Source organism: Coloeus monedula, assembly GCF_965178545.1.
Source record: "Coloeus monedula genome assembly, chromosome: 6".
Lineage (NCBI taxonomy): Eukaryota > Metazoa > Chordata > Aves > Passeriformes > Corvidae > Coloeus > Coloeus monedula.
The window spans coordinates 30124287-30150649 of NC_138786.1; the positions used below are offsets into that span (position 1 = coordinate 30124287).

The 26363-nt window shown below is 39.9% G+C and overlaps 1 protein-coding gene across 12 annotated transcripts in view; it reads right to left on the reverse strand.

Moving 5' to 3' along the window:
• The window catches only part of SMOC1 (SPARC related modular calcium binding 1), a 165112-nt gene that overhangs the window by 40912 nt on the left and 97837 nt on the right, over positions 1–26363 (reverse strand). For 7 of the 12 annotated variants that reach the window (XM_082283402.1, XM_082283409.1, XM_082283407.1 and 4 more), the window contains 4 exons: positions 25623–25670; positions 6346–6435; positions 3228–3287; positions 1359–1439 (listed from right to left, as the gene is read on the reverse strand). In XM_082283402.1, coding sequence (XP_082139528.1) covers positions 1359–1439; positions 3228–3287; positions 6346–6435; positions 25623–25670 — 279 coding nt within the window. The remainder of the gene's footprint in view (positions 1–1358; positions 1440–3227; positions 3288–6345; positions 6436–25622; positions 25671–26363) is intronic. The other 5 variants (XM_082283400.1, XM_082283401.1, XM_082283408.1 and 2 more) reach the window with 3 other exon arrangements.

Consider the following 26363-nt stretch of genomic DNA (forward strand, 5'->3'; position numbering starts at 1 on the left):
TGGTCTCCAAGATTCGTAGGACCCATGACAATGGATTTTAATATTAAACTATCACCTTCAATTGCACTGTCAGCTGCTGGTTGTCCCAGAAGCTAACAAAAAACAGCAGCTGTGTTTGCTCTCCCCTGAAAGACATCCTTAAAGAAGGATGCTGGTACTTATACATCATCTGAAGCTTCCGAATGATTCCCACAGGCAGATCCTACACAGACCACCCTGCTACAAAAACAGTTGGGAGGTGAAGCACAGGAGACTTGTTAAAACTGTGGTCTGGGCAATGCTGGCTGTCCTCCTGCCAAGAGCCTTTCACTCTGCAGCAGGAGAGTTTCACCCAGCCTAGCACTCATTTCACCCTGCAGCTTGGAAGGGGCAGAGGGAGGTTAAAGGAACTGTCATGAATACTCCCTAGCTAATCCAGAAATACCAGATGATGAGGTACTTCAGTTGTATCACAATTTATCTGTTCAGGTGACTGGAATTATTCCAACAGCCATTCTAGGCATATATGTTTCATAAAATATATGTAATAGCAGCATCTCCTATTCGAATCTTAAAGTAAATCCATGGCTTCTTAAATCACTTTTGTTCTTTTATATTCCCTTTAATTTCTTCATTTCTCCCACCTCAGTTAAAATATCAGACAGAAACCATTTCTATTAAGAATCCCTAACCTTCCTCTTCAGATTCTCCAGTTTCTTCTCATTTCAATGACTCCACACCACAATTTCATGCTCATCTCCAATCTCAAGTTTTACACCATGACTTCACATCTTCCTGCCTGCCCTTTTCCCACTCATGTTCATAATCTCTTCTTTGCTGTTTTTTAGGCTTGGGTCTTCCCTCACCCACTCCATTACCCACAAAACAATCTCGACATTTCCTTAGGCCCAGACATAATTAAACTACTTTTGATTGTGAAATAATCCAATAATTTCTCCACCAAAAAATATCCCCTGAAGAGAAGAATCTTGAATTTACTAGAAAAGAAGCCCCTTTTTGTATTTTTTGCAATTGCTTAGACCAAAACCACAGCCTGGATCTTTGAACCAAATGCATCAGTTCATATATCCACACTGAACAGCAAACAGAATAAAGATGAAAGATGGCTAAGATGAATTAACAGATGAAGAAATTAAGAGATTCTCCAGTTATGGTTTGTGGAAACAAACATCCTTCATCACACATTGATTATGGCCCTTTGGACACAAAAAAAGATCTTATCTGAAATTACTTTACAGTCTGGGCTGCAAGTGCCCCTAGCAGCTTGACAGCTCAATGAAGAAAGAATGAAACAAGAATAGATGGTGACAAACTACAGACTAGTGAAAAGAATTATTTCTTTTTAGATGGAACATTACCTGAATTTCTTATACTGGAGCTGTTCATTTTGGAATCTTTGATGACCAAGTGCTTAATCCAAAGGGTGGGTGCTGTGATTTCTGAAAGAATAAAAATAACAGCTTTAAATGAACTGCAGCAACTAGTAAATTACACAATTGTTACTCAGAATCATAGAATGGTCTGGGTTGGAAGGGACCTTAAAAATCATCTTTTGTTCCCCCTCCCTTACCATGGGCAGGGATACCTTCCACTGGACCAGGTTGCTCCAAGCCCCGTCCAACCTGGCCTTGAACACTTCCAGGGATGGGGCATCCACAGCTTCTCTGGGCAACCTGTTCCAGTGCCTCACCAACCTCACAGTACAGAATTTTTTCCTCATACCTGATCCAAACCTACCATCTGTCAGTTTGAAGCCATCCCCCCTTGTCCAGTCACTACATCTCTTGTAGAAAGTCCTTCTCCAGCTCTCTTGTAGGCTGGCTTCAGGGACTGGAATGTGCTAGAAGGTGTCTTCTGAACAACCTCAACTCTCTCAGTCTCTCTTCATTGAAAACAAGATGTTGGCTACAGTCATGCCTTAACTGATCTACCACCTTTGTACAGACAGGTTCATCCCCTGGTGAGGTCTTCCAACTCTTACGAACCACCATTTATAAATCTTCCACAAGGTTCTCTCATTATCTTCCTGTTCCAGAAAGTATACCTCTGCTGGCAAAACATTTTTTTCCTCCCTCTACCCCCCACTTCCTACATTCTCAAGTCTAAAGCCTTTTTCCTCAAGACTCATAGATCACAAACATTGTATTGGGTGCTGTAGTACATGCTGTTTCCCCCAGAAGTACATATGAAATCCAGATTTTACAAAGTCAATCCAGACCTTAAATATTGCTTTAACAGCCCAAGAAGGTCTGGCCACAGTCAGTTCCCTAAAACAAGCAACAACAAAATCCAAAATAAATAGGCAGACACATGAAGATATTTCTGGAAAGACTTGAAAGGAAGTCTGTTAAAGAAATAGGTTCTAGTTAGAAAAGCATGTCTGATACACTAACCAAGACATCCAAACATAAATTTGTGGGAAAAAAAGTGCTTAGAGCACCTCCTCTGAGGTGTTATAATCAACTTCAAAACACATCTGAACCTGCCCTAAGCCACAGAAATGACATAACCTCAGCATTTGATTAGAACTGAGCAAAGCAGTACTTGCTACCATGGGCTAGAGCACCTCAAGTGATATTTTCAGGACTGATATTTTCTGAAAAAGTTTTCAGTCTCCACAAGAACACAACTTAAATAGTACATCCTGAGGTTTTTCTTAAGTTCCTCTAAGAACTTTTCACGTAAGTTTTCCTGCTACCTTGCTGACATTTACATGGATCTGCTCAGCAAAGGGAGAAGCTGGCTGACTAAAGAGAAACTGATTATAAATTACAAGAACATGAAAAAAAAAGAAAATTAATCTCTCCTTCCTAAATGTTTTCAGCCACGTTGATTGGAGGCATTATAATAATTGTGTTTAGGGCATTTTTTCACAAAGAAATACAGGCTGAACATTGTTAAACAAACTTTTACTACTGCTGGAATATCAAAAACTGCCTTATCTGCCAGTTTCACTACACTATTTTATCAAGAGTCAGCCATCATGTACTTCTATAAATACATATACCTACATGCTTTGGTTTATGGACTATTTCTCCTTCGGTGCTTCTCCCTTTCCTAGCTCTTACCCAATGTTTAATTTGAGGTAATTCTCCCCAAAAGGGGCTTAAATGCTTAAATCTGGGATGAAATTTAGCTCTGAACCTGCACCATATGGACCATGTATGTCTACAGCTGAAAAAGGAGGGACAACCAAAGTCAACAGATGCTGAAGAATGGATGAAGACCTTTAGAAATACAATGCTGTACATCTTTCAGTGAGGTTGAAAGGTGCACAAAGAGGAATTCTGTGAAGAAAGAGAAAGAGAAAGAAGAGGAAATTATTTCCTTGGAATCTACCATAAAAATCTATTTTCAGTCCAGGTAACCTGGACATTTTTTTGGATTACAGACCCATCTGAACAACAGATCTGTGGAAAGAGTAGATTCCCACTGAATTAAGAGGTGAAGTTTACCAAAAAGAAGAGATGCTTAAAGAAGATATCTTTAGGAAATCATTACACCTTGCACATGGAAACAAAATAGATGAAGAAAACAAAAAAACAGAGCCTGGAAGTGCAGGAGGGAATAGAATTTTTTAAAACTATACCAAGGACATTAATAAAACACTCTTCAGCAGAGGAGAATCTTGTCTTAAGAAAAGATTCACTATAAGCATCTCTAAGATCTGCATTATAATATGAAATAATTTTTAGAGAGATGGCTGTGTTATGATTCAAACCTTGGATGGGAGAATTTAAGTTATCTGATTTACATTATCTCTGGCACTGCTCTGTTATGCCCTCAGGAAGGATGGTAGGGAGTGGGAGGGGAACTTATGCATGAAATGTGAATTTTCATTATCCTCCAATGCAGATGAAAACATGAGAAAGGTGAACCTTCACCTTAGAGATGCTGAAGTCCAAAAGGTATCACAAATTTCAGGGGCAGCTGAGAGTATGTAATGCCCTTTGAAAAAAAGTCAGTCCCTAGTGTATGGAAGGTAGGCAACCAAAGGCAAAAAATGAAAAAAAAAAATCTACATTGTTATTGTCCATTTGTGTTGATATCAGCTCCACCCTGGCCACCTGACTTTGAATATATAGGTTTACAGGAACCCATCAGTTCTCAAATTCAGTGAAGTGGAATGGGATCTGAACTTTAACCCCTTTGAACATCTATGAAAATTTCAGACCTCACAGGTGAATGGATAACTGTTTTGCCCTTTTCTGTCATTTGTGTAAGATACCAAGTACAAGCCATTCCTCAGGAAGACCTACTCAAGACACTGGGAGTCTTCTAGTGAAGTATCACATGTTTGCTCAAATAGAATTAAGGGATTGTTCAGGGTGACATCCTGAGGTGTCTAGTCCAACCTCTGCTCCAGACAGGGTCAGCTACAAGAACAGACCAGGTTGCTCAGGACTTTAGAATCACAGGATATCCTGCGCTAGAAGGGACCCACAAGAATCACTGAAGTCCTGGTGCTGCATAGGACACCCGAAGAACTACACCATTAATTGTTTATGTTACAGCCACCACTGAAGTCTCCTTAGTCCAACTTTACTAATAGAGATGACAAAATATAGAGTGACAAACTTAGAAATTATTATCCATCGATGCATAGCCTGATTAACCTGCCTGTCAGTCTCTTCTCCAGAGTCATAAGGGACACTGCTAATACAACAGGAAGCCATTGCATTACTCATTCTCTCTCAAAGCCGAGGAGATAAGCTCTTTAATACAATGCAACGTTTGTGAGAGCAATCTTTCATCATACAGTCCAAGCTCATTTATCAGACTTGAGTTCACCTACAAATCAGTGTGAAGGTTTTTGATTGAAAAGGTTTTTTATAGAAGATAGGATAACACTTCTTTTCAGATTCTGCCTGTCACCAGAAGAACCAGAAAAGGTATGTTCACTACACCACTTCAAGAGCCTTGTCCAGTTCTATTTGAATGACCAAAACATTGCAACTCTCCTAGAAGGAGCTTCTGAACAGGCTGTATTAACCACATCATCTCACTCCCGCATTCTACTAGTACATTCTTCCCTTTAAATACCTATGGGCACCCTCTCAGAAGAAAACTTAAAGGTCAGAAATTTGTGACTGCCAACAGTAATTTAATACAATATCATCTTACTGCCAAGAGGAACTTTCTTATGATGTAAAGAAGAGAGAGCCAGCATAGCTTCAGTCTCCTTTGTTTATTTGAGATTGTTTTTTCTCTGAGAGCTTTTCTTGCTGTTTCTTAAAACTCACAATAAGATTGTTACAAATCTACAATCACTAAATATGAAGTGATAGGACTACAGCATCTTGCCATTAAATAAGCTTATTTTAGCAACAATAAAACCCCACCACAGCACGTTTTTACAAGAAGGCAGGAAATATACTCTTGCTCAGTAGTCTTCATTTCTGCCTTTGATCCAGTTTAAAAAATGCACGAAGTACAGCAGTCCCCTATGAAAATGCATAGGCTTTCCCTCACTGCCCTATGCCCCACAATTTCAGATGGGTCACAGAGTGGTTCATAGTTCAGCCCATAGCTTCACTATAATGGTTGAGGATTTAAACCTGTAGGAAACAGGCACTACTTCCAAGCAATATGCAAGATACAAGCAGCTGCTATTAGTCCCATTCACTACCAAAGGACCACTATTCCCACTGATATTTATGTTTGTATGTTAAAAGGCTTGAACCCTCTGTGATGACAGCCATTTTATCCTTGTTTAAAGGCCTCCAATAGACTAAGGTCTGATATTCACTCTCCAAAATAATACAATTGCAAGATTGCCTATTTGAGAAGGAAACTGCCTGGGTGGGCCATGAATTAAGTGGGCCCAGGACAATGACTTCATTTGCTTAAATAGTATGTGCGTCAATGAAAGCATTCGCTAAATAAAGAAACCTCCCAGCAATTTTCTTCCAAGTCAACATTCACAAGCTGTGGTTTAGCATTACCCTTCCTTTTGTGAAGCTGTAACACATTGCAAAGGTTATGAAACTCCCAGCATTAGTGTCGTCAAAGTGGAGACAGTAAGGGGGTAAGGACAGTCTAAAGGAAGTGGCCACTTACAATTTGATGCACCTTTTTTTACTTGCCATGACACACTTTTCCCTCCAAGATTACACCAGGAGTCTGATCAACTGGTGTTATTGTTGGATTCTAGAAAAGTGGGGAGGATGTAAAAGGATTAGGGAAAATGCCTGAGGTCCCAAGGGCACTCTAAAATTTAGATAACTTATGAGATTCACTGGCTTGTCTGCTTTGCAGGATAAAGAAAGCATTTGAACCATAAATCCTAGAGAAAAGAGAGAAGGAAATAGCTTTTTTTGTTGTTATTTTAAGGAATGTTCTTACCTTCTCCATCGAAAATAGGTTGGGTTTCCATGGTAGGCGTTGGCTTCGAACCATCATCTGAATTGAGGGTTAAAAAGAATCGAAAAGAAACTACCATTATTGAGGTAAATACTATCTACTCTCCAGTACTGTTGAATGATTGGGATTTGTACATGGCCCGGCCAAGTCCAGAAGAGAGAGAAGACAGACAGAACAAAATCATTTTATGCTAAAAACAGTAACATTTTACATAAAACATGCATCAAGCCCTTTCAGTACACTTAAAAAGCCTCCCCGCTCCCTCCACAAACCACTGGTGTTTATCACCTGGTAGTCTCCCCAAAAGGCAATTAATTGCCTATTTAGTTTCAGTCAGTTTAGTTTTACACAGGCCATTTCCTGAAGACAGCAACAGTTCTGGAGATTGCTGTCCTATTGTGTCTTCCTCCTCATTCCTTTTGTTCAAAAGAAAAATTCTTCTTCTCAAACTTACCTGTGCAGAACCTGGCACCAGCATGTACTGCAGAGCTGTTAGAAAGGGATGGTCAAAAGCAAATCTTTTTTCTTACAATGACTGCATCAAGGTGTTCTCTAATTGCAATGTGGTAGTAATGTCTTCAAATGGCAAAATTGTGGAAAAATAATTTCTCTTACATTAAGTTCAGGTTTAGTTGAGTCTGTTCTGCCCATGACAGTATTTCGTGAGTGATCTCTCCCGCACCTTAACTCACAAACCTTTGATACATTTTCTCCTCTATCCAGTTCCAGAGCATAGTGATAAGAGTAGCTTTGGTGGGTGCCTAGCATCTAGCCAGGGTCAACCTACTACACCTAGAATTGGGGTTTTTTCCCTGTTTGAAATATAGTGACTTAGAGCTTCCAATTTCTAGTAACTATTCTTTGCACATGTTATGGGCAGGAATGACACTAGGCAGCAAAGTGGGCAGTAACCAAAAATGTAAAGTTACACAGTGAAAACCTGTTGGAGGGAGGGCGCCATGCCAGATAAGCCAGGCTTGCCTCTATCTCCATGATCACCAGATGCATGGGGCAAACACTCTTTGGAGGAAAGGTACAAGAGACAGTCCTTCCTAGAGGCAGCAATAATTGCCCTCAGCCTTCTCTTGTATCAGCTCCATTTACAGAAGTAAGAGACCATTGGAAGGTGAAGGGAAGGGCAGAGATGGAAAACAGAAGCTCGTAGACTTTTTCCACCCATACCTGTATTTGCACTTTTGAAAGTGAGGAAAAGCTTGAACACCTCTTCCACAATTCATTAATTTTGTGCATTTCCACACAAAGTAGTCTAATTCACAGAAAGAAAAACATGCTGATAATTCCATTTCAACCTCAGAGATCCACTGAAATAAAGGACATTGACAGAAATGAGAGACACCCTATTGTCATTTTCCCTCTTCATCATTGTATTTAGTTTTATGCTTAACTGCAAGCATAACAAAAAATACTTGGAAGAAAAAATACTTACCATTTCTCAGTCAGCTCTTGTTCTGAGCTTTCCTGTTATTGGGCATTACCAGTAACCTGGATAAGCAGTATTTATTTTTTTCAAAGTTTGAGCAACTGACTTGGAAAAAATTCCTGAATATTGCTTCAATTACAAGGAGGAAGGTTTTGCCCTTTAAAGACTCTTTGGACGGAAGTAAATAGCTGATCTTCACTTTTTATGTTAGAGTATGTTGTTCTGCTTCTACAAGATTCCAGGAGCCACAGCTATGGCTTGTTATTTATTTAGGATGGCACTTTACACTATAATGAAGCAGTGAACAGTATGTAATAAGCATGATTGGCTATACAGATTGAGAAACCAACATAAAACTGCTGAAGACACTCATAGAACAACTAGAAAGGTGAATAATTCTCAAGTTATACAAAACAGGAAGAGACCTGGTGTTAAAGAAAAGACCAGTACAATAATAAGTTTCTTCTTATTGTTCTCATGAATGCTTCTGCACCAAGTAATTACAGAATTGCTTTTCAGATTTAAAGCAGCAACCTGGAAGCCAACAATGGAGGAAAATTAGAAGTGGATCTGAGCCACAGCACTTGATCCAAATCATTATTTGAAATTTGGCAGAACACAGGATGTTTCAGGTTCATGGGGGTTCTTTCACATTCATGTATGTGCAAGGAACACAGCAGCAGTTACAATTTGTCAAATACATTCTTCTTAAAGAAAGAGAATTTTGCAGCAGCTTTTGTATTAAGTTAGCCATTAAGCTACTGGAGAGCATTAAATAAACCCCTTAGTTCAAAGCTACTGTTTAAGATAATCTCAGTAAAATGGCTCAATAAATTACAATCATTTCTTTACTGGATTACTAAGGCTAAATTGTCACTCAGTCCACATTGTAGCATCACCCAGTACAGTATTAAGGGTTTTGCAAATAGAGAAAAGTATAATTATTCCCCTGTTCAAGCAACTACCTTTCTTTCATCACACATATGAGAAAAAATGCAATAGACAAGAGCCCTGTAATTACGTTCACCATATTTCAAAAATCAAAAGCCAGGGATATTTCTGATTGTTTTTTAAAGGTCATGAAATAGTCACATAAAAGACAAAAATTGCACTTCATTAAAAACACCATGCTCACTTCCCAGCTGCCAGCTTCTTACTCTGAAACTACTAAATTTTTTTTCTTAAACTGGAGAATTCTCAGTAAGTCTCAGTGTTTCAAATTAGCTTATGGCAAAAAGTTTCACTGCTGTTCCCTTTCAGCAGAAAAGCCACCCTAATACTTGCCTACTCTTATTTGATTTTTCCTCTCACTCAATACTCCGTTTGTCATACTGAACATTTGTTCCACTGCTCCTCACAAACAAGGACTAAGTTCTATTTTACATACCTGAAAGTCTAACAAACATTTTGTATTCCTTAAATAAATATTTCAACATAGAACAAAACCCCAAACTATTCCAGAGGCCTAAAGTCTCCTGTGATATTACATGAGAAGTACAGAATACTGTTACTTCAGGTACAAAGGTAATGAAGTATGTTCACTGAGTACAGTCTCCTCCTTTCTTCAAAGAGCTGTTAAATTCCACACTTTCAAAAGAGGAATGTCACTGCAATAGATCCTTATACGCACAATGTCACAGAGAGATTAAAGAGATCAAGTGTTACTTCCTAATCCCTCTAGATAGCAATGCTTCCAGACCAGGAACTCATGTAATTCAGAACCACATCCCTTGGTTGAAGAATATTTTCAGAGCCTCGAGGAAGAGTTCACTGGGATACTTCTCTTCCAAGTTTTACAACACAGCATGAATACCCACTTTTTTTTCCCAAGACCACTGACTACAGGCAGTATTACTCAATAGAATACCTCCTCATGGGACATTTTAAAGCTATAAAACTCCTCCAGTAGGTGTCCTTTTTCTAGGTACACTTGCAAAAGTTAAGCAGATTTTTCTGGCTCAACTGCTGTCAACTTTAAAGTGGTATTTTTATCTTGCCACAGGATAAGAGTGAAACAGGCAGGTCTAAACGAAACTCCCTAAGCCATTTTCACATTAAGATACCTTAGATATAAACCAGAATCCCTCTTGCTCTGCTACTGTCAGAAGCTCATAAGCAAGAACAGTTTTTATTGTATTTGACTGACAGTGACTCAAAACAGGAACAACTAGTTGCATGCCCAGATCTACTACTAGTGCTGGGCAAGAATTTTTTATGCAACCACTAGAATTCCTCTCCCCAAGTTTTATCCTTGCAAAACATCTAGCAAGCATCCACATCTGGAATGACTGTAGTGTACACTGGGGTTGAGGGAGAACGAGATCCAGTTCATGCAAAGGACAACTGTTAAAGTGATCATTTTACTCTGAATGACAAGCACTGAGGCCATGAGCAACTCAAGTTACATCAGGAGAAAAGTAAACTCCTTGACATGAAAAAGCATTAATTACTGTGGAAAAATGTCAAGCAACTGCCTGCTGCTGTGAATTACCGTCCTTGACTCAAGCCACCTAATGGAAGCTGTAGAAAGAGGAAAAGTTAGAAGATAAGTGATGTACTGAAGGTCGATGTTGCTGAGGAAGCACATAGGTCTTGGCCTGCTAATGCAATGATGCAAGTATACAGATGATCTGTGCAGTGAGTATATTTTTCCTGGGTAGGACATGTGGTATGGGAGGCTAATGTTGTGTTCTCACTGGAATCCATGAGGCAATCTGTAAACACTTCTTCCATTTTGAAGAGCACAGGTGTTGACGGAGTCAGTCATCCAGGCTTTAAACAAAATCTAGTCTTTTTTGTAAGCCTATAGCTTGAACATCAGTGCTTCCCAGACTTGAGTCAGACTGAGAGAATAAGCAGATGACAATTTTAAATGCATAGCTCTGCTCTGGGAAGAGGTAGCCTTCTTCCAGTGTCAAGTGGTTTCTTCACTTACCATCACCTGGTGTTGGGTCAGTCATTAGAGAGCACAGCTAAAGCTAAACAAGCAACTTAGAGCACAGAGAGCCAGGACAATGAGTGAACTCTTAGCATGTCCTGTTTGATGCAGCAAAGTCCACCTTTAGCAAACCTGTCAAGTCAACAGCAAGGGAGAAGAGCTTTCCTAGGCTTTGGTACTCGGATGGACTTAAGTCATACATACTCATTCCTGTGGCTTTAGTAACTCTGGTCAGATGAACAAAGACCTGCCAGGTCAATTAGACTCCTTGTATCCACGCAGTTCCTGAATCTTGAAGACGCACTTTTGTCTTTGACATTTCTATGCATTATCCCCAGGTCCAGGGTATTTTAAGTATTAAAAAAAAATAAAAGAAAAAATACAACAAAACTTGTGGTTTGTGTTTGCACTACATGGGGTCTTAAACAAAAATACATGTCCCTTCTCGTATTGTAGGGGCGGAGCAAATTGTTGCCTTAACCACAATCCTTCCCTACATTAAATGAAATAATTTCAGCAAGTCATAATTAATTTAATAGTCTATGCGAACTTTTATGTACAGACATATATTGCCAATATAAGCGCAGAAAGTCAGCATTCATGCAAAAAAATTATAATCTGGCCAATCAAGATAAGTTTTTGCAAGCAGCTGAAATGAAAACACACCAGTGCAGATAGACTTCCCTGCCAAGTTTTCACACTCCTGTCCATAGAATCATTTAGGTTGAAAAGACCTCTAAGATCGTCAAGTTCAACCACTTCTATGCATGGAGATCCCACAACTGTTAAGAAAAAAACCCCGACTTTTTAAACCAAATCAGCAAAAGCCAAGTTCTCACTCTTTATTGCTTTAATTTTAAGAAACAGCAGCAATGTACTCCCTTTGGATATAACAACCCCCAAACACTTGGATATGGACTTTAAAAGGTGAAAATATGCCTAAGTGCTAAACATGGAAGGGCTCTGTATGGCTTAATGAGCTCTTAACTGCCAAGGTTGACTTGCTCTGTCACTGCAGTAATTTTTCTCTTCCTACGTCAACTATTCTGTATGCCATATGGATGCAGGCAGCCTTTATTTCAGCACTGCATTCCAGGCATCAACCAGATAGGATAAGGAGCCTTTCCCCGTGCCTTCTGGAAGGCATTAGTTCCCCCCACTTCCTTCTCACATCTCCCTTGCAGGTGCATCAACATGAAAAAAGCCACTCAAGCCCGAAGGACTTTGTGATCCAATGTACGCAGTGTTTGTTTGGCAGCACAATTCTTCGCCCTGCAAGAAAGCCTATCCCATGCACAGACAGCTGGAAGTAACTCTGACCCCTGTGACACAATTCAAAGCCTCCTCTGTTTGGCTTTTTGATTCCTGATTGACACACTCACTGCCAGGCGGAGATAAATGCTGCTGGGAGGACAATGTTGATCTGCTCTGACTATTCTTGTGAAGGACTTTTTCAGAATAATAAACAAAAAACACTGGTGTGTTTAAGTGTCTGAATAGAACTGGAGGCAGACAGAGAGGGGAGTGGAGTGCTTTACAGAGGCTGGCAAGTCGATTGAAGAGTTAATTGTCTGGGTGTACAATGAGTTTATTCTGACCACAAACAAAGAGCCCCCTCTTCCTAGGCCTGGTCCTTCAAAAGCAAACGTGTCAAAAGGGGTCTGGAGCAGCACTCATTAATAGCAATGCTCTAGTCTCTGGGATTCAGTGGCTTTAAAACTATTCAACCTCGAGATTCAGACAGAATCTCTCTAAAATCCAAAGTGCTTATTTACTGCATAAGTTCTAAAGGTAGTTCTACATTGACTAGCCAAAAGAAACCTGCCCTCTAACCTCTCATTCTTTTCAGCCTTTAAACAGCTTCTTTTGAAAAATAAAGACATAGCAAGGTATTACCCTTCACACATAATGCTGTAGACACCTTCCTCAACATGAGATCCAGTTTTATATTATTTCAATTATGTGTCATGTAAAACTGACCCTTAATGTCTCATACTTGGGAAGATACAAAATCCCAGCCCACATCTGGACCTGCATTTCAGAGCTTGCACTGTAACAGGTCAAACCAATACAATGTCCAAAACCATCCCATGCCTCTGGGAAAGTTCAGATCCAGATTCAGATTTGAACTTTACAGGTTGAACCAAGCCCTATGGTAATTACCCCTTAAAATACCTGACTCCCTTCTGTAAAGTATGCAAACCTTTCTGGGGAGAAAAAACATCATCTTAGTACTGCTGCACAGAAGACAAGGCAGCTGAAAACTGAGCCATTATAATTTACCACTTCGATGGCAACACTCTTAGGGATTTTGGTGTCAATTCAGAGACACTACATGTTACTGGAACAAGCAGCAGCTATAAAGATCAGAGAATTAAGCTGAGCTTTCTCATGATGTAAATTTGCTTCACTACTTGTGAAAAGTTGTTGTTTTAACACACTTACAGAAATGTAGCATTCCAAAGAACATTTTCCTCAAGTATATGGGCATGCTTCCAAGCAGAAGACAAACTACCTTAAGATTATTAAAGCCATTATTTAAGAGCACTAATCTAATTCAAACTTGAGACTCACCCTTTGCTCTCCCCTTTCTCAAGCTAAAATCCCCAATATAGTGCAATCAACTAATTTGAGAGGACAGCAGGGAGCCACAAGTTTGTGTGATCTCTCTTTTGTTCTAGTGAGAAATAAGTGAAGGATTCAAAACCTCAAAACCTGTGAAATAAGATTTCTTGGTTTGCAGCCAGTTTCTCTCCAAATTGTAAACAGTAAACCACAGTCTCAACCAATTTTGCAGGCTTGGAGTTTTGGACAAGAAGCAGCAGTATCCCTCAGGTAGCCTGAGTACAGATGTAACTCAAAATAAGGAAACTGCACACAGTCCTGTTGTTTAGAACTAGAACTCTCAGTTCATTTTTGGGCCAAAGTCCAACACACAGATGATCTTCTCTATAAAAGCAATTTGTACATAAGATATGGGTTAAAGAAGTGGATGATCAGATTTTCATTTGGTTATCAGAGCATTTCTGAGGTCAAATGCAAGGAAGCTTGAATGGAGAAGACCTGCCACTGCACATAGATTTACCTTATTGCAGTTTTACAGTTTTCAGACTTCACAGCCAAATTCCTTCCCAAAAGGCAAAACAGGTCTCTTCAAAAATGTGGAAGTAATAGGAAAAATAAATGCCCAAGGCCAGATTTGAACCTTACCTGTTAAAAAGGCGAAGCAGGTAATAAAGGTCAGGTTACTTTCGAGACCATCTTCAGTTTAGATTTGCACAAAAAGCTTTATTTTTGATCAACATAGAATCACTGTCAAGCTGTGGATACATTGTCCCCACTGTGCCCTCCCCCACTTTCAGAGACTCGTTATTCTCACCCTCCTGCAACAATCCCAGCAGCAGTTTTATTCCTTAAACTAGACAGAAATCATCTAGTGACTTAGAATACATGCTCTTGTCATCAGCTCTTACCTACAGAACCAAGCCTCCAGTTAATGTCACTGCCCCAAACAGAATGACAACTAGGTTGCTAATGGTTTTAATTGTATTGATTTAAGTCAAAAACCTTAAGTTCACTCCCAGAGTGGCTCAAATTGCCAGGAGAAAAAAAAAAAAGAGGGGGGGAGTAAAAAATAAAGTAAAAGAACCTGCATATCCATTCAAAGGCTCTTGAGGGAGCTGCTAAGATACAAGTAATTTTTCTTAAGCTATCATTTCCACTCTATCAGATTCAAGCCTTTCTCCCTTTGAGATTAGTTCCTCCTTTCCATCATAGGCAAAATACTACAATTCTTTGGCAGAAGGGACTATTTCCCTGGTATTGCTGCATCTTTTCTATCCGACTGCTGTTCTGGCTACTTTGCTGAGTTAATAATCAAAACTTCCATTTTTTTTAATGACTGTATAAGCTATACAATACTTTTACCTTGAAACATGACCATATCCTCAATCCCATGGTGTCAAAATTCATTCTCTTTTACTTTGTTCATATATCTTCTGAAATAAGCTTGGCAGCAGCAGGGACAATACTAAAAATCTCTCTTTGGACTAGAGTCCATTAGCCCCACTGAACAGCTTGCCTAGAAATGCTACATGTAAGTGCCATATGTTGACTTATACGTTGATTTCACAATAATGAATAATTAATAATTAAGATAATTTCAGAACATAATTTCTAGCAGCAGACAAGCTACGAGCCCATCCTCACTAGCAACGTAAGAATGTTTAAAACACTCAAGTCCAACTACTTGTTGAGAAAGGAGAAGGGGAACAAAGCTCAGAGTCCCAGCTCAGCTTCCAGGCCCTGCTTCAGTCATCTGGGTAAGTTTTCAGACAGGATCTCAGCCTGCCTGTCATTGCAGACTGATGTTTCACAGCTGCTAGCAATGTTCTGCATGGCTAAAGAAATGAATCTCGACCACCATGGAGCGTGGCTCTTCTCCTTATGTACCAGCAACAATTTCACTGTGTAAAAAATCAGCTACGACAACACCTGGGAAGGCTATTGGAATGCCTTCAAAGCTAAAGAACACATACAGGCTGCAGAAAGAGGCTCCCAATGGGAGCAAAGAATATTATTCATTCAGCTGTATACTTGAAGCTGTCCTTCAAGAGTCTAATGTCATCCCCCTACTGAGATATACGCCTGAAGGAAAATGGAGACACAGCTAAAAGAATCAGGGAGGACTAAATGTTTTTTTGGACTGGCCATAACACACAGCACCAAAAACTACCTGTTACCAAAAATCATGACTACTTAACACTTGCTGAAGAATGATGACCTATTTACCAAGTACCAATGGCAGCCAGCTGTAGGGATGGCACTCAGTTTCAAAACAGAGTCTCCAAGGCTCATTTTGACCAGCAGACACCTTCACGGGTCACATGGCGTAGAAAAGCTTTGCTGTGGTAAATACATCCCAGCAATCATACAGCTGCAAATCCAGCACTTCCCTTTTTTTCTACAGAAAAGGATCAAGGTAATGAAGATGAGAGGAAGAATTGAAACAACCTTTTTCTTCAGGGAGAGTATTAAAGCTTATTTCCTTTCAATTGTTAAACACTGAATAAAGAAAATTAGGCTATTTATCTGTGTAGTAAAAACTGTATCCAAGTACATATCAATATAGGCTACAACCAAATTATTTGGAAAAGCTATTGACAATCCATACAAGGGATGTTAGGCCATCTTGTTCCAAGGAGGAGTACTCTGTAGTAATAAACAGAGAAAAGGGAGGTGAGTTAGAAGAGGCAAAGTAATACATGGCTGCTCTAGACAGTCCTGGCACTAAGCTTCACAGGGAAACTGGAGAGAAGCAGCACAACACAGAAAAACAGAGCAGCAATATTACACAGGCTGGGTAAATCACAGATAGCAAAAGTTGGCGTATAGACTATTAGGAATGTTTGTTGGTGGCTTTCTTTTTATCCAAAGCAGAAACACCTCCAAAGCGTCAGCATTACTTACACTGTAGAGTGAGTGATGAGATCAAGAAACCAGCAATAGCTAGCACTGAGAACATTTAAAAATAGATTGAAGGAGGGGAAGCAGAAGAGGAGATGCTTAACGTTTTAATAGCTTTGTACTTGGTAGAAGAACACATTTTTATCTCACCCTGTAAACACTACAAGTATTATAGATACCGCAGGATTTTAAGCTACAGTATCTTAATTTTGAACCATCCTCTGTTTGGCTCACTGCCTTGAGTGACATTTGAAATAAAACAGGGAGCAAAAATTTTCCACACATAGAAATATTTTGCTTAAGGCACCATATCTCATAGCAAGGTTTTTAGCACTTGACATTGCCCCAAACTTTGAGCAAAGTTTGCAAAAAGCTCTACAGCACTGTCAACAGCTGCCTGATCACTGCTGGCAAAAGCAACAACCACCTTATGATTGTTTAGTTTAGCCTCTCTGGTTTTATTCTACCTACAATATATCACTTTTTTTTCAGGAGCCTCTACTTTGATGTGAAGTATTCTCTGTTTCCACACAGCCCAACAGACACCCCCTCCTCAACTACCTCTCGTGAAAGGCTGCTCAGAGTCCATGATCAACTACCACCTTGTCACTTGTAGGCTGTGTAAGAGCCCAGATATCTGCAGCTGTAGAAAAGGGAGCACATCTGAAATGCCTGCAAGGACATTGCTCTGATTCTCATCTTAGACTGCTTTGCTGAACAACGAAAAAGATTAACAAGTGTTATGCAAGCTTTATATAGTAATAACAAGATCCCTAGCTTTGGAAACATTTTAGAAGCTACCTGAAAATACATGGTGAGCTGGGGCAAGGGGCATGAAGGGTGTGATTAGAATACCAGTCTTCCTTTCTTCTCTACCCAATATCACTCACATTCCCTTTCACTCCTCTCCTTCCAGCTCTGATCTCTTCAAGGTAAAGACTCTATAAATTCTCCCACATCTTCAAGGCCTGTAAGTGGGGGGTTGGAGACAGCAGCAAATTTGCCAGATCAATGGCCATTTGAAATTCAGACATATGGTTGAAGCCCTACAGCTGCATGTGTTAATTACCACACGTGTCCCCTGTAAAGCAGTCTGTTAAACACAAAAAGAAAACAGAAGAGAAAAAAGCCTTTCCAAGGGATTAAATAAATAGTCTAAATTTTTGACCCTGCTCCCCCAGACACATGCCTGTGTATAAGCTGCCTTCCTTTCTCCCAACACCTGCGTACTGAGGAAGCACAAGACCCCTTCCACCTCTAGCCATGTGCAGTCAGCCTATCTCAGAGTGTACTTTTCCCCTTCTAGCTCCTCATTCCCAGCTTCTTCTCTCGCCAGCCCCTCTCCCTTTCTCCTTTAGAGGACTAATTCCTGGCTGACAACCAGACTAGCCTTGGGCTTACAATATGCCTTTTCATTTCCTTGCAGGCAAAGAGAATGGATACCTCACTGATATATCTGTATTGCATGTGTGAAAATGAAGAAAAAGGGATGGGGGGGGGGGGGGGGGAAGGATAGATGTTTTTCCACCGCTTGTTTCCACAAGTTTTTTTCCTCCCTGGATCATTAAAGAGGAGTGTCAGAGCTTTAGTGAGTAAGCACAACTTTGCTCTCTAACTACATAGCTTCAGCTTTTTCACCCCAGGATCTGAACTTTGTCTAAAGGAGGTTTTCTACTTGATGATGAAACCAAAGGAACAGTTTCTGTACGAGAAAGAAGGGAGAACAGAGGGAATCAGATATGGTAACAGTAGTGCTGGAAGGACCTCCAAGGGATCTAATGTGTTTCAGAAGGAAATGTGTATGCACAGAACAAAGCATCTCAGTGTACACAGGGTAGAAGTGACAACACGTTCACAACGTTAAAATATTTTTATTTTAAGATGAAGGTCAATCCTCAAGTTACAGACTGCCAGACATCTACAGATGGATTGTTCAAAATTAACCAGAGACAACTGATTTTAAGAACCACCTCATTTAATGGCAATTTGTGAGCAGCTGAGCAGTCAAGATGAAACCTGTCAAATCCTTACACAAATTGCTTTGCTGCAGCACCTAAAGGTCCCATCAGAAACTGAGCACCAAGCTGAGCATTGGAACATGTAATAAAAGACACAGATACTGCCCAGAAAAGTTCAGTCTGTGGGGAAGACTTCTCCCATCCTTAGCTTTTATCAAAGCATTTTGCAGTACAGATCCCTTGCTATCAACAGAGAACGAAAGTCCAGATGAGCACACAGAGGAAAGCTGTTATTCCAGCTAGATCTGTCGTGAAGAAGCCTTAATTCCCCCAGGTGCCATCTCAGGAACTTGAACAAACATTGGGGTTGCCTCTCTAGCTTCTCCCTACCTTATTTACAGGCACACATGGTCTGCATACATTCAAGCTTTCCCTTCACAATTTCATAGTTTATCTCTCTTATAGAGAAACTTTGACAGAGCTCATGGGGCAAAGGAGTTGAAAGGAAAGTACTTCCAGCCCCTTGACCAAACACCTGCACCACGACAAAACACATTTCCTGGTGCATTACTCTGATTTGAAAGAAAACAATGCTAACATTCAGATGGCTAAATTCTATAGAGCATGAGAAGAATAATTTCAACAACTCTTTAAAAAAAGAAAAGGTTTTGAGCCTACATGAAGTATTTAAACAACAAAACCCGCTCACAGACCCCAAATTTATTCCATTTCTCTGCAAGTTGTAATGATCAGACACCAGAAATCCACGTATAGCACATAAACAGTTAATAATACCTTAACAGATGTTGTTTAATCAATTGTTAGTCTACTTATTAGATCTACTCACCAGGTTGCTCAATACTATGACTTAATAATTTAAAAACCTTTACAGCTGTTCTTAAGACATTACAGACATGAGTTGTCTGTAGATTGCTATAATAACACTCGTAAACTACAATTTTATTAAGTCATATTATATAGACTAAGCTACCGATTGGAACTGCTACTTTATAGATGAAAGCAGAATTCTTACATTGTATCAAACAAAATACACTTTAAAACAGAATTTGCCTTCTTTTTATACTTGCCAATGAAACTTTCTTCAGCCTCAAATTTGATACATATGTTCTGAGGCCCACAAAAAAATCTTGATAAAAACGAAACCATTTCAGACAAGGCAGTGATTTGGGGAACCAAAAGGATTGGTTTTAGTTCTACTGTCTAGGTAACAAATTTGAGGTTTTACTTCTAGACTCTAATATTTCAAAAAATCTGTTTGCTTCCTGTGATATATCTAAGAGCTTTTTAGAACATTGCTCTGCTCTGGAAAAATGATCCAATATACACAGTATTGTAAAATTACATTCCTCTGTTCTCACAAAAATTGATCACAATTCCCAGTTAAAAGTTGTGTTCTTGCTATCTAATTAAATCTCTCATATTGGCAAACTGCAGTCTACCATACCTTGCTTTCTACAGTTACATTTAACTGGAATTTAATAAATAATTTTGTAGATTATATACAGTCTAGAGATAGCAATAGGAACCAGAGAGAATTCTGACTATTTACAAACTGGCAAACCTACTGATTAAGTAAATAGTATTTTTTACAGAACTATTTTATATTATAACAGGGAAGTGAACTTCAATTCCACTGCTAAGTTTGCTTGGAAATATAAATATGGGCTAACCAAAATCTTATGTGCTACAAATTCCATCTACAGAAATTTTTGCTCACAGCCCACTTGAGCTGTTGCAGGACAGTTTTTGTTACACTCACCTCTCCCTATAACTTCTCAGTCAGTTTCATGAAAAGCAGCACATATTCATGTTTCTCCCATAGATTGTTTCCTAACTCTATCAGATTTTAACAGGGAAGACTGAGAAACTGTGACCATCAGTGTGCAGTAGAACAAATCAAGCTTTTGCACATCTGAAAGACTTGGAGCACTCTTGTAGCACACACACATAGCAAATCTGTTGCTTTCATGAAGCAGACTTACTACATATGCATAGCAGTCTAACTTTCCACATAGCTACACTACACACCCAGCTCTATCCACAAGCATCAAATTGTTTGCACATTTTGAGCACACCTGTGCTCAACCTGTATTTTACCTGTAAGAGACCTGACAAACACATCAGCCCTGGTCTAGACTATTACATGATGAAGTTAAACAGTTCAGAAAATGATATTTGCACAAACATTCTCCTCCATCCAGATTTCTAAGTTAGTATATATTATTTATTTAAATCTATATACTTAACATATGGGATCCAGGTGAATTGTTTGGGTAGCACTGCAGACTTGCTACCTGCTAATGTTCTGCAAAAAATTAATCATAAGATGGTGTTCACCAGCTAGAACCATCACTTGACTTCATACAGCCTCAGCAAACTTGTATTTACTTCATCTTACTGATGAAGGCCACACAGTATTTCTCTGTCTTTCCTGTATTCTCCAAAAACTGCTAATGACATCAAAGCATTTTCTCAGTATTTATGCAGCTGGAGACACAGCTGAAGCTCGATTTGTGTAACAGCACAGCTGTGTTTCAGATTTAATCAGTACCTAGTTGATTCCAGAAAGATCTGGAGAAAGTAATGACCAAGTCCCAGTCTGGTGCATTAGTCACATTTCAACTTTATGTTTTTGTCAAGATAGTATCTCTTCTGTGAGACATTCGAGCCCCTGTGGAGGCCATGTGCTCCTCTCCCTGCGAGCTGAGGGCAGGTGAATTAGTGCCAGTTGCACCTGACTTCTTACCACCAGCAGACAAAGCTTCCAGGTGCCCAGGTACAAGCGGCTCCATTTATTTACATCAGCACAAGCTGTCCTTCACTTGGGTTTGCCTGAGGAGAGTGTTCACCCTTTACCGCTCAGCCTAATTACTGACTCACAGTAATGGCTCATTACTGATTCAAATTGCTCAGTCTGATGGCTGCACAACTGGGCCTTTAACATTTTCTAGAGGTAAGACTCTTGGAAAACAGCAGGGAAAAAGCCACGGAATGGGCCAACTTGCCCACAATTGCAGCCCAGAATTTTCCTGCCAACAAAGCCTGCCTTTAAACTAATTTCTGACAGTTAAACCCACAAAAAGGAGCCCAATTCTACATATTTAATTGGCAGGAATTTAAAGTTGCTCATCTTAGGTTTCTCAAAGTGCTTCAGCATTTTCTTGTAGGCTGCAAAACTCATTGAAGAAAGCTTTTTGCAGCTCCATACAAGAGTCATGTCTACGTGTAAGATAGTAAGTGTACAACAAGCTCAACCTAGGCTTTGCCTTCTGCAGGGCCATCACTGCTTACATTTCACCAACAATTACTCAGGGAATGGCAGATGCTATTGTCAGCTTTTACAAGAGGGAAACAAGACAAGTCAAAACAGGCCTGGAACTTTTCGCACTGCAAAAGACTCTATAAAAGAAAAAGGGAGTTCATACCACTCAAGACTTTTCATGACTAACACTGAAAGTTACTCCAGCCCAAATTTACCCTGTAGCTGCATCATCTTTAAAGCCCAGATCATTGAACCAACCATCCCTTTCCATTTCCTTCACTCAGTTGATTTAAAAATGCTACCACATACAGTGTCCAGAACAGTAAATTACCACTAATGAACCAGTATCCCCACTTCAACATATTTCCTCTTCGCTCACTTCTAATTCACTCTGATTCCAGTTTTAAGAAGGAAGAGCAAATGACTTTACAGAGATAAGCAGTTACATGGCTGCTTTTTATATCCCTCTGATTCCTAACAAGCCTACTTTTAAGACCACCTTGGTGGCTGTAAAAGACACTCCTCCTGATTGCAATATGCTAAATCTGAGCTAAAGCCCCAACATTTCACAGATAAAGAAAATAAAACTTTGTTTTGTTTCATGCTTACTTCTTTTGTCTCAAAGTACAGCACAACTTCCCTTTGGCTGGAAAGAAATGTCCCACATTCTTTAGGCAGGGAAGAAATCCAGTAACATTGGCTCCAAGGATGCCTTTCACTGCTTCTTAAAACATTAAGAACATCCTAGGGGGAGAAACTGGGGAGATCCAGACCTCTAGAGGACAGCGTGCGTTTTCCAAGTGTCTCAGGACCTTCAAACTAAGCAGCAACTGGAGCAAATTAATGCAAGAAGCTCCTTATAAGAAAGGACTATACAAAGAACAGGTCAGAATAAAAAAAAGAGACAGCAATAGAAATCTGCAGGTTCTGGATATCCTAATCCTACAGAAGAGTAATTGCATTCCTTGGCAAAGGTCTTGGGAACTTGTTCTTCATTTGCAGGACAAATTCAGCATAGAAAGGTCAGTGTAAGTGTCTGAACTGCAAAGTCACAAAGCAAGCATGTTCTGGAGGGCCTGGGTTTCCATTCCACCTCATGCAAACATGCCTCCATCTCCCCAGGCCCACGTCTCCACTACCTTCCAGCAACTGAATGCTTCTCCGACACAGAACAAATCAATATGGCCTATTTAAAAGTTTTAAGTTTGGTGCCAATTTAATTTGATTTTAATTATCTTATGGGGTAAATTTTATGAGTAACTGGCATTGCATCATACAGAAACAGCAGCAATGTAAATATGGATAATCAGAGCACGGAATTTAAAAATAAGAAGTATCTCTTGCCAACATGCTTGCTTGTTCTCTGCAGAAAGCTCCACTTCTGGAACTACATGCCAAGCCACATGAACACAAAGCCATTTTGTTTTCTTCCCATCAGTAGTGAGAGAGCCTGTGAGTGGAATCATATGTTACCTCACATCTTCTGGTACTCCAACATACCTACTGAGCTCCAGAAATTAGAGCTAAACAGGAAGGAAAAGAGGGCAAAAGATTTGGAGAAAGAGTTATTACCAATAACCAGCCTTTTTTTCCTTCCAACATTAATTTGCCTCTTCAAAAGGAGAGCTAATATGCTAGTAAAGTCTTCATTTATTACCCAGCAACGTAAGCCTACCCCATCCACACTGTTTCTAAGGCAGAGCAGCCTCCACCCTTTTGCCCTGAAGACTTGAAAGGCACAAAGTCTATAAGTTCATATTTTACATACCTGTATGAATTAGACAAAAGAAATCACTTTTGAGAGTCTTAGCTATACTTTGTCTTCCCCAGAGCTTTGTCTTCCAAAGAGTGTATCTGTGCCAGATACGCTCTTTGACTATAAGACCCTCACACAGGGATGGAGAGAGGGAGGAGTCTGCTGTGCAACTGGAAAATTCCAAAAGCTCCCAAATCAGACAGCAGTAGCCCAAAGAGATATCAGAAGCTTACAGGTTGTGCCTCTACAACAGAAAGGTCATCACTGACCCAGTTCCTGCTGGACCCTCCTCATCCTGCCCTTTTGATCACCTGGCAAAGAGGAATCTTTGCAACAAGTGTCTGAACACTCAGCTAGAACAGATGGTTATGCGCATGCTAGCTTGCCATCAGTCTTCAGAGAAGCCAGACATGCAGCAATCACCTTACTTCAAGAAAGCCAGGCTGTTCTTGATTCCAGCTTCCTTACAACAGGACCTGATACTGGAAATTTGAATGAAGGTAACTTAAGTCAAGAAGAAACACTGATAAGAAGGATGAATTCATTTTTAGATTAGTCATTTTCATCACTAGATGAAAAAGTAATCCTATGTCCATCAAATTTTAAACCAAATTATTACAGCTTCTAAAAGCCCTCTTGATTTTAAAAGACCCGTTAAATAGCTGCTCGTAAGTACTTTCCTAAAATGATGGAATAGGGCCAGACTTGCTTGTGTGTGGGTTTCCAGCAGATACAAAGAGATTCAGAACTGCAGGGGACAGAAAGTTTACATGACTGCTTGAAGCATGCTGGCCCCAAAGGGAAATGTTTCCCCTTTGACAGTTACTGCACAGGACGTTTCTGCAGCCACATCACCAAGTATACCATCCTTGAAACAGGATGCCACAGGCAGCACCAAGGCGAAACAATTTATATTACAAATTTTAAATTAATTCACACCATTTACAGTTTTCTTTTTGCATGTTCCAACCTCTGAGTTAATAAAGGGAGTGAAGAAGAAGAAACAAGTTCAGATGTTTTCCCCTTTTGCTCCTATTTCTCATGAAATCCAATGTCAGCTGCTTTCAATTCTAGAACAACAGACCAGGACTACCCAGGTAAAAAGCTTACAGATAACTCAAAAATAATGCAGATTTCAAGAGCTATTTGATTTGCTTGTATTTCAGGCTAGACTAGCAATGACTGCATTAACAGAATTATAACCATGTGTTCAGGTGCCAATTACACATTAATGCATAATTACAGGTTTAAAGAGACATATCCTTACCTAAAATAAGAAACAGGCTTCAGCATTCAGTCTCAACTAAGTAGTTTTCCTTGCATCTTTCTTCTCCTTACCTTTTCTTAAACTATTATATACAAGCAATAGACTGGAGAGCGGATATGCTCAAAATACATCTCTGCTCTGAACAGAGCAATCTAATCCCTATTAAGTGCTTTCAGGACCTCATTGACATTCCCAGCATGGAAGATGTCCCTCAAATTAAAGTATTGGGATCAAAGTCAGTGTTTTCCTGGATTTTAAAGTGTCAGGAATAACTGGTTTAGAGAGTTAGCACTGAAAATCCTGCTTCAGTTATCAAAACAGGAACTTCTCCCAGGAAAGAGCATTCATCCTCACCATCAGAAGTGAGGATGCATTCAGCACAGTTTTCCTGGAGTATGGAGACAAACTCAAAAGTTGACTCTGAACTGGGGCTAGAGGAGAGAAAGGCTGAAAATTAGGGTGTAGAAAAGGCCTAAAGACATGTTTGGCTGCTCCTCAATGTGTGCTTCAGTGGTCAACCCTCCCGAAACCATTTCGGTGAATGCAAACCAGAGGACACAGGGAAGAGCTACAAATACTCACAGGAGAAGAACAGTGACCCATCTAATGCCTTGTTCAGGACAGGCAAGGACTGAAGACAAGAGCATAAAGAATCAATGCCTGTGAGGTTTCCAAGCACCGCTAAGGTTTAATCCAGCACTGCTCCAGCTGGCCAGAGGGTTTTATGCACTGTCAAAAAACCCCACCTTTCAGTGCATACAAAGCCACAACCATGACATTGGCACTCCTGTTTCCTGGAGTACCAGTCATACTGACAGCCTCCATAATCTCTAGGGATTCTACTGAGAAATGCTCAGTATGTTATTTCAAGGTGAACAAGCAGAGGGTATTCTGGGCCAGCCACTCCTTTGGGAAGCTCAGCTTTCTTGTACTTCAACTCAGCTGAGGAGCACAGAGCAGAGCACACCCTTTTCTACTCCACAGGGAGCAGAATGGTCATCTTATTCCTCCTCCTGAAGGGGAGCTCTGATAGCACACCCACCCCTGCACCCTGAGCTGGTTAGGAAGCCATGTTCTGAGCTATCTTAAGGGACTTGGCTGGGCAGCTGCTATTACAAAACAAGCTGGTGAAGCACAGGACTCCACTCACCTTTCCTTCCCGAATTACCCTGGCTTGATGGTTTATCAGTTACAGAACCTAAAGAGGAGAATAAAAAGAAGAGAAAAAGAAAAAGACATCAATTTAGATGCTGCACAATCACACAGAACATATGATATCACATTAATACAGTCAATATCTCAACCCATAAAGCATCTATTTTACTTGTCAACAGCTCCATTTAGGACTCGGAAAGCCAGTGGCTTCAACCAATGTGAAAAGCAACAGGAAGTTTTATGCATTAAGATGTTAAATCGGGATAAGGATAAACAAGAAATCTTTAGTAGCTGGATGTTGTGATTTGAAAGATCTCAACAGAGCAGCATGCTAGCAAGAAACCTGGAAAAAATCCAAGGGCAAGAAGGAAAGATCAATAAGAGTCACTTCTTTCGTTTGCAAATGTCAGGAAGAACAAATCAAAAACAGATGGGGAGAGTGTGCAGGGAATGCAAGCACAGTATTCTAAAGGAAAGGGATTAAGTGGGACAATTTGCAGAAAATTGATTTCAACCAACCCCTGAACATCCCCAGCTGTTTGAAATGGGACACTGAATAAGATCCAGCATGTACTTGAATAGAACACATCTTGGGTTGTTTACTGTAAGTTAGATCGTCACATAGTATGTATGATTCTATGCCTGTTTCTGCACTCTGCTTTAGTGCTTCATCCCCGTTTTCTACTAAGACTTGAACAGGTAATAAAAGCTTTTCAAATAAATCCATTACCACAGT